At 33.6% G+C, this 9,046-nt stretch overlaps 1 protein-coding gene across 2 annotated transcripts in view; it reads left to right on the top strand.

Annotated features, from left to right (window-relative positions):
* The window catches only part of LOC110038342 (F-box protein At3g54460), a 17,925-nt gene extending 10,256 nt beyond the window's left edge, over positions 1–7,669 (top strand). Inside the window, exons 3-9 of one of the 2 annotated variants that reach the window (XM_020743146.1) lie at positions 48–261; positions 328–603; positions 693–752; positions 823–953; positions 1,299–1,413; positions 4,106–4,255; positions 7,374–7,669. In XM_020743146.1, the coding sequence (XP_020598805.1) occupies positions 48–261; positions 328–603; positions 693–752; positions 823–953; positions 1,299–1,413; positions 4,106–4,252 (943 nt within the window). In that variant the 3' untranslated portion in view covers positions 4,253–4,255; positions 7,374–7,669. Of the gene's footprint in view, positions 1–47; positions 262–327; positions 604–692; positions 753–822; positions 954–1,298; positions 1,414–4,105; positions 4,256–7,354 lie in introns of both variants that reach the window. The other variant, XM_020743145.1, reaches the window with a different exon arrangement.
* Positions 7,670–9,046: the final 1,377 nt, after the last annotated feature.

The raw sequence follows: 9,046 nt of genomic DNA, 5'->3' as shown, positions 1-9,046 counted from the left end.
TACACTGCATTCCTGCAGTCTGATACGGCATATATGAACTACTTTAGGTGCAAGGATTGGTGCCGTTTGCCTATTATTACTCCATGTAGGCATCTTTTATGCCTTGATTGTGTTGCTCTAGACAGTGAACAATGTACTTATCCTGGTTGTAACTACCGCTATGAAATGCAGTCTCCTGAGGTATTAAAACGTCCAGAAAATCCAAATCCCAAGTGGCCTGTTCCTAAAGATCTTATTGAGCTGCAACCTTCATACAAGCAGGTATATAACACATTGATTTGTCTTCATTCTCCGCAAAGAATCATTCTATTTGTTATCTTTTTGCAGGATGATTGGGATCCTGATTGGGAATCAACTTCTAGCAGCAAGGTTGCGTACTTGATTAATAAGTTGAAGGATTTACTGGATTCTAACTTGCAAATGCACTGCTGTGTAGATAGGATTTACAATAATGAAACTCTTGCTAGCCCTCCCAATACCCATTCAGAGGTATCAACCCACCAGGAGATTACAAGGCGAAACTGTGATTCCCATAAAGCATTACCTTTGAAAGTTATTGTGTTTTCTCAATTCCTTGAGCATATACATGTTATTGAGCAACAGGTAAGTTACTGTGAGTCACTTACTTTAAGATGTACCAGATTGTGTAAACCGTTGTCATAATAGTATTTTTGCTTATTTTCTCTTATCAGTTAACCATTGCTGGCATCATATATGGTAAAATGTACAGTCCTCTTCATTCCTTCAATAAGGTATTCAACTATTAACTTAATAACCATCAACCATCTTTGGAATGTAAGATGTTCCTACATGTTTGTGCAGATGAAATCTTTGAAGATGTTTCAGTATGATGCGAACTGCACGGTTCTTCTAATGGATGGGAGTGCTGCATTAGGCCTTGATTTGAGCTTTGTTACACATGTATTCTTGATGGAGCCCATATGGGATAGAAGGTGGGGTTTGTACATATAGATATATATATATATATATATATATAATGAAGCCCAAATGTGTTTAACTATTTTCCTTGAATTTGCTATCTGAATTTCTTTCTTTTTCTATGGGCATAGAATTGTTACATTTCTTTAAAATTTTAAATTTAGTCTATAATTATTCTTTAAGAAGTGAAGAGATCATTTGTTTGGTAATTCCATTGCTACTAATCCGAGCATTTTTTTTGTAAATTTGCATGCATGCGTTTTTGTCTCAAGTTTGGTAGCTAACTCAACTGAAAGATTTTGATAAAATTCTTTCTTATCCAAATAATTGACCTTTTTTCATTTTCGTGCTTCTGCCAGCATGGAGGAACAGGTCATTAGTCGTGCTCATCGAATGGGGGCTACTCGTCCTATTCATGTAGAAACACTTGCAATGCGTGGTACAATTGAAGAGCAAATGTTAGACTTTTTGCAGGTATGAAAACAATATTTTTTTGCACTATAGATTAGGACAATCTGAACTCTACATCAAGTAGCTTCCTTTTTGCTATAGCTGGTTGGTTTCTACGTTGAATTTCTGGCCATTCTATTTTTTCTTTGCATTGTATTAAACTATTAGCTTAAGTTTCCATCTAGTTCGATCTTAAATTCTTGATAAATTAGAATTAGTGGTGTAGGCATTTGGCTATTTTATTAGGAATCTATCTTGAATAAATGTTAACCAAACATGAGTATTTGATATAACATGATCTATAAAATTTTTAGCTTTGTTAGAAAGTTAGAGGTTTGAATAGGTTAGAAAAGTAAGCAACTGATTCTGGTGGTAGCTAGTTTAGAGGTGAAACTTATGTTGGCTATCATATCATCTTCATATCATTTGTCATATCCCAACAACTTAGGGTGCATTTGGGGGAGCTTATTCACAGCGGTGGCGTTTTGAAAACGTCACCTGCTGTTTGAAAAAAAACGTTTAGGAGGCGTTTTTAAATAAGGCGTTCTCAGTTTTAGATTAGACGCGGATCGCGGGTAGGACCCCGTGATCCGCATTTCGTTTGAGCGAAAGACAACTCCGCCCTCATCTCCTTTCGCACGAATCGCTCGATCCCCTGCCTCCTCTCGCACGGATCTCTCGCGATCCCTTCTCTCCTGTGATGAAGAAAATCACAACTAAGGTATCGCTTGTTACAGAGACCACCGAAACTCCCATTTTTCTCATCCTTCCGCAACAAATGTATCGGTTAATTTGATGAGGCCTCGCTCGTGTCTACCCGTTTTCGCTTCGAAGGAGGCGAAGCTAAATTCCGGCATCGCCCAGGCTGGTATGGCTGTCGCCGCAACTGTTGCGGTGTTTCTTGTTGTGGAGAATCGAGTTCTCTATAAACTTGCTCTCGTTCCCGTGAAGCAGTACCCATTCTTTCTGGCCCAGATTACAACCTTCGGGTAAGCTTGTTCTGCCAGCAATTTTTATTTTGTATTTTTCGCATGAAGGATGAGGGGTTGTTTCTAGCTCTCTTTTTGTTCGTTCAAAGCTTTTTAATACGAGCACATTAAACTTAAAAAGGAAAGCTGATGATTTATGCTATTCAATTTCGTGCACTTTTAGTTTTTTATGATTAGTCTTTCTTATTCCATTTTTTCTTCCACCCTATAAAATTCATAAGATCGTAGATTTATATATGAAAGTTATAGTTCTGCCAGAAACTTCAAATTCATAAAACCCACTCACTAAGCTAGATAAGAAATTTGTATATGATTTGTTTTTGAGTTGACTCCCGAATGCACAAATAATGGTTTATGGGGATTTTAATTCTAATTTCTCTATTTAATAAAGAAAATCTACAAATAAGCTGTTACAAAACGCACAAACCAAACAACTGCAGTTTATCTAGAACAGTGACAGATTGGTCATTTTTCCAGAATTAACTATTCTCTAGACGCACAAACCAAATATATAGACAGCTTATCTGGATCAGCTGCTTATCACCAAATTATCAGGATAAGCTGCAGCTGCCCCAAACAGACCCTTAGGGTCAGTTTTTTGAAACCACATTACTTTATTTATACATCTGTTGCATAGCGTTTGGGTTATGCCAATTTTTTAATCCATTTTTCTTTTATTCGTTCTAAATTATTTTTTTTTTTATCACTAGCTTTGCTAATGCATATTTACCCTTCTAGCACTTGTCCAAATCATATAAATTTATTTTTAACTATCTTATCCTCAATATGCATTAGTGTAAGAAACCTATCTTGTACGGGGAAGATTGTGCACGCAAACGCTCTCCGATCCTTTTTGACAGGAGGCTCATGCATAAGATGTTATATTAGTTGTTCAAGCCTTCTATGTAGGTCCTCCAAAACTCATTTTGGCATGGGTTAGCCCACATGTATGATGGACCTTTAATGGTCAGCTTTTAAAGCCCATTTAGGCCACTTATAATGTAATATGATTCTTCTGATAAATAGTAATGGAAAACACTCTCAATTATTTTAGTCTAATCTACTTCAACTCAATATATTGATCAAGTGTAAAGAATGATTATCGTGCATGAAAATTATCTGAATTATTTTTGAATTTATGATGTCTCATTGAAAACTTAATCCAATCAAATTCAAAATTAATTTTATTCATATAATGTAATTCATAATATAAGAATATTGGATTAATCTGGCAGTTGTTTTAAATTTTTATAAGATGGGTCCAGGCCATGCCTCAATTCTTTTAGTTTAATTATGAGTAGCTTGATGATAACTTATGTGGGTTACATTGAGTCCTGTAAAAGATAAATTAGTCTTTTGGCTAGCCCTCAACCCATAATGATTTTTCCATTTAGGCCCCTACCTATTGAAACCAACTCATTCGAGCATTTGGAGGGTTGGGCTGATGGACTTATTTAATCTTAACCCACTCAACTTCACCGATAACTTTACTCATGCACTGGATTCAACACTTCTTATCCTCTAAAACATTGTCATTTTAACCCCCTATTTTTCAATTTGTAGTCTTGAACATCTCTATATCCTCATTCCATATATATATATATATATATATATATAATAGATTCAAGGTAATTAAATTAAAGTCTTGTTCAAAAGCTAAAATTTACAGCACTGAAATGCATGGTAGCAATTTTTTATATATGATAGTTATCTGATTTTTCTTTTAGGGTGATAGTCCATCCTGGACGGTGCTGGGGCAGGATATTTTGACGGCCCGCCGTGACTGTACTAGGGCTGCTCGTACATTCCATGACTTCGCTGAGAGCAATTATTTGGCCCATCTTAATTTTGTGCGGACCCCTGTTAAGATCTGAAAGGTAAATTGCCATCTGAGAACTCTTACCATATGTCATTCTATTTGCTCAATTCATGCAGTGAATTCTGCAGTTAACATTCTGTAGAATTTGCTCATTTGTGTTCAACCTTGCTGGAAAGCACAGATGCTGTCTGTTCCTTTTGTTTTAGTCAAATGTCAAATTTGTTTACATAGATAAAACTTCACGTATGAGTTGCCAATTTGGTACCCTCTATTTATCTTATTTAGACATCATGTCAATTTTAAACTATTCATGAACGAGAAAAGTGTCAAAATGGTCCTCTAATTTTTGTTGGGGATCATTTTTGTCACTCTATAAAATTGTCCATTTAGTTCAAAATTCTTTTATTGGGGGCTAAAATAGTTCTCTTGGAACTATTTCCATATTAGAAGAGTATGGAGACTAATTTGGTATTTTATTGACACGGATTAAAATGACCAATTGTAAATAGTCAAGGGACTATGTTGACATTTTTTTCGTTCATTAACATTTATCAATCTTTTTTGGCTGCTTCATGATTAAAATTTTGTTAATATTGTTAGATAAATGAGTTGATAAAAGCAGCCAGCGCTATCTTTAGTTCAGAGCAATTGTTTGATGATTGATGAATCTTGCTTGTTTGTATACCATAATTTTAGACTGTTCATGTCATTCTCCATGACTAAAAGGCAATTAAGATTAGCAAAATGAAAAATGAAACAATTTCTAAAAGGCCCAAAAAACAACTTCAAAGAAAAAAAGAAGGGAACTTCCATACGTTAAATATGTCTATTTATTTGCAATTTACTAAATTTTCTAATGTTATCCATCTGTTTTTTTCACCTTGCCACTTATGAACTCACTTGCCTCTTGCACTCGTGTATACTAAAAATTATGTAGAACAAATCGTGATTGTCTTTGCAATGGGCTGAGTGGTATTTCGAATTGGCTTAAATAAGCACGAGTCAGCTGCAAGTCTTGGATGAATCCTATTAGAAATCTCACACAATACATGCACAGGTACAGGAACAACCTTTAATCTCCCACCAGCAATCACGCAATACGCAAGCAGATATACAAGAACATTAGTGAAAATTGTCCATTAATGGCGTCACATTGGTTGCTAGAACCAGCTAGGTAGTCTTAAGCTTCGGGAACCATACTATTCTAAAATCAGAGCCACATGGGTTATATAAGCTTGATTGATGGCCTTCAACTACAGGAACTAGACAACAAGTTGGAATTAATACCTTTCCATTAGAAAGGGGCCGCATCAAACAACACTTTAATATCATTTAAAAGTTAAATTTTAGTTATTCCACAGGAATGCAAACTCCAGTAATAGAAATAACAACAGGCTTAATCCAATTGCTTTAACTAAACCAGAGGATGTAAACCTAACCATGGTGGAAGGATTAAAATGTATTTATATTTGACATCTTAATGAAGTGCATGATACCAAAAGCAATGATCGTGTTAGACTTCTGACACCTTTAAAAGAAAAGAATCTAGTATAAAGATAGATTCAGGCAGGTAAAGAGAAAGGAGAGATTGAGAATAAGAGTGAATAAACGCCCTAAGGGGAGGGAGGCTGGGCTAAAAAGATTAGTAATGGAATTCTAATGGAAGATAATTAAGAAGTTTGGAGATTTTAGTGGAGAAATTATCAAGGATTTTATGAAGCATGTTGTAGAGATAATTGTGCAGGATATTGTGCAAGAAGCCAAGAAGTGGCAGGATACTAGCAACCAATTTTAACGTTTGATTTGAAGCTTGGACTCCGAATATGAATTGAATTTTCCCTACTCAAATTTTTAACATTATTTTCAGAATTTTAATATCAAAAACTCATTTATTATTATTATATTTGTTTTCTATATTTTGAATGATTTTTTTCTTACAATTTTTTTAAGTTTGTTATAAGTTATAACGAAGGAGTGGTGCTCTAGTGGTTGGAACTATTAAAGTTAGAGGAAGAAATCTGTGTGTGTATCTATATTGATGAATATGAAAATTAGTGAAATGATTAATTCCAAAAAAAAAAAGAAAACTTATATATGTACAATTTCACGATTTAGCTCAGATGTATTGACAAAGGTTGTTGGAAAGTTTGAGAAAATGTGCCAAGAGCATATGGAGTGCACGAACAAAGAGAGTATAGAGAAGAGAAGTTGATGTCATAAAAATTTTTTTTTGGAAGTTACTAGTTATAATGAAGGAGCAGTGGTTTAGTGGTTGTGACTATTAAAGTTTGAGGAAGAAAACTCATGGTATAACTATAATGATGAGTATAAAAATTAATGAAATGATTAATACAACAACAAAAAAAAGTTTTATATTTGTACAATTTAAGTTTGGATGTGTTGACAAAGGTTGTTGGAAAGTTTGAGAAAATGTGTCAAGAGCATATGGAGTGCACGAATAAAGAGAGTAAAGAGAAGAGAAGGTGATGTCTCTTGAAACCTTGAAAGCAAAACACTTTTTTTTTTGGTTTAATGCAGCACTCTTTGGATACAAGAACTTCTGCTCTTATTCTAATTTGTGAAGAGTGGAACAATGACAGTAGAGATAATGACGATCGTAAATTAGGGTGTTAAAAGCCTGTCCTATAACTATAAAAAGTATAATGATAAATATGAATGATGAAGAAAACATAGCCTTATAAATAATATTAATAAATTGACAAATATTACATGGATTGGGAAAATGGTTAAACTAATCATGTAACTTTTATCTGATCAAGCCTGCAATACATAATCCTCCAAGCTCAGTTTTTACATCAATGAAAGATTTACATACATACCACAATTCCTACGTATTTACATACCTACAATCTAAACTTTGACATATATATATATATTATATATATAACACTTCACCTATGCTTAAAAAGATACCACTTTTTAAAGATTAGTAATAGTGGCATTTTTATATGTGATAGAAGATTTGAGTGTGTTGTAAATATGAAGATGTTAGTTTAGGAATTATATTTGTCGAGTATATAAGAATTGTGTGGTATGCGTGTAAACGCCTTTTATTGTTATTATTATTATTATTATTTATATTAGTATTATGATTATTATTATTATTATTATTATTGTTTTAACAAGACATTTTCAGTGTGATTTTGTGTTTTCAGCGGCTGGCCATCTTTTTTATTCTCTACTACACATACAAGTTGGGCTTTGTTTTGTATATAATTATGAATTGGAGTTGCTCGAGCTAAGTGGAAACTATCAGATCTCGAAGCATCTGTTTTGCCATTGGTTCTAACATTTCATGAATCTCCTTCGCTACCTCGCCAAGCGATCTCCTATTCTGTCATAATTCTTCATCTGTTATACTTTTTTTTTTATATATAACTTCAACCTTTCATTATGGAAAATACCTTTTGGGCTCTGTACATGTTGCTCATTTGATTTGTCCAATTTTAGTTTATTGCAATTGTGAAATCTTCAGAAAGTTTGCATCTGGACTACGAGTTCTTCAGGTTATTTTCCTTTTCTCAGCTCTCTTTTTCTTATACTTCTGTTCTATTTAATGATTTTTTATTGGGTGTTTGATTTTAAATATGTTAAAATATACAATTAAGTTTTTTTTTTAGGAAATTTGGGGGGTGTTTGGATAATTATATGATTTAATTGAAGTTGCACAATCTTAAGAAAATATATGAAAGGGTAGTTATGTTGATTATATGATTCCTAATGCATAATAAAAAAAAATTTATTTATATATTCTTTTTTTATGATAGATTATTGGTAATGAAAGGCGAGTCCATTGTAAATAGTTGGTGTTAATTCTGTTACTCTGCAAGAGGTAGTAGCACTAGTAAGCTCATGCAAGTGTTCAAAAGCTCAAATTAATCAGTTAAATCTGCCAAGCCTCCCTAATGCATATTCTTTATCTTAGTCGGCGAAAAGTATAATATATATATAGACTCAGGCTATTATACGAGCCCCGGACATTCCCGATGCGCCTATCAATTCAAGTACCACACCTCCAACCAGGGGGAATCGAACAACAGACTAAAGGAGACTTACAACTGACAAGCATATGTCCGTCCAACTGATCTGAGTATGCGGTGCATATATATATAGATTTTTTTTAAATTTTTATATTAATTTTTTTTGTTTCACATTCACATAAAAATAATAGCATGAAAATGCGTATTTCTTTTTATTAAAGATAATATTAGTGGTATTTTGAATTTGATGTTAAAATTTAGGATGTATGTATGAAAAGTGCTAGATGTGCTACACAAAAATTAGGTGTTATTTATATAAATGCCCGAAAAATTAAACACAAAAATAAATCATATTCTTTACAAAAGCTATTCCAACTATTTTTTTCCACATTTTTCTATCCATATTAGTCAGGACCTTGCAATAACATGCAAGATGCGCAAGCGACCAAATAATATTTCCTTAACAAAGACCCGAGGAATGTCCGTCAAGCTTTAAAGGTCTGTTTATGTGATATTTTTGTAGGATTTATAATATATTCTGCCAATCGGTTATGTATATAATTTCTAGATTCTTAAATCTCATTTTGCCTTATTTTGGACTAAAAATCAAATATTTACTAAATCTACTAGGAGTGGCAGATCTGCAGATTTGACGAAGAAATCATGGGCCTGAGGCTATTATATGAGCCATGACCATCTTCAATGCGCCTAACAATTCGAGTACAAAACCCTCTACCGAGAGGAATCGAACCCCGGACCAGAGGGGAATTACAACTGACAAGCAGATGTCTGACCAACTAATCTGAGAATGCGACACTTACACACACACACACAAATATATATATATA

The sequence above is a fragment of the Phalaenopsis equestris genome, unplaced genomic scaffold (genome assembly GCF_001263595.1).
Source record: "Phalaenopsis equestris unplaced genomic scaffold, ASM126359v1 Scaffold232585, whole genome shotgun sequence".
NCBI lineage: Eukaryota > Viridiplantae > Streptophyta > Magnoliopsida > Asparagales > Orchidaceae > Phalaenopsis > Phalaenopsis equestris.
This window is presented reverse-complemented; position numbering and strand designations above follow the sequence as displayed.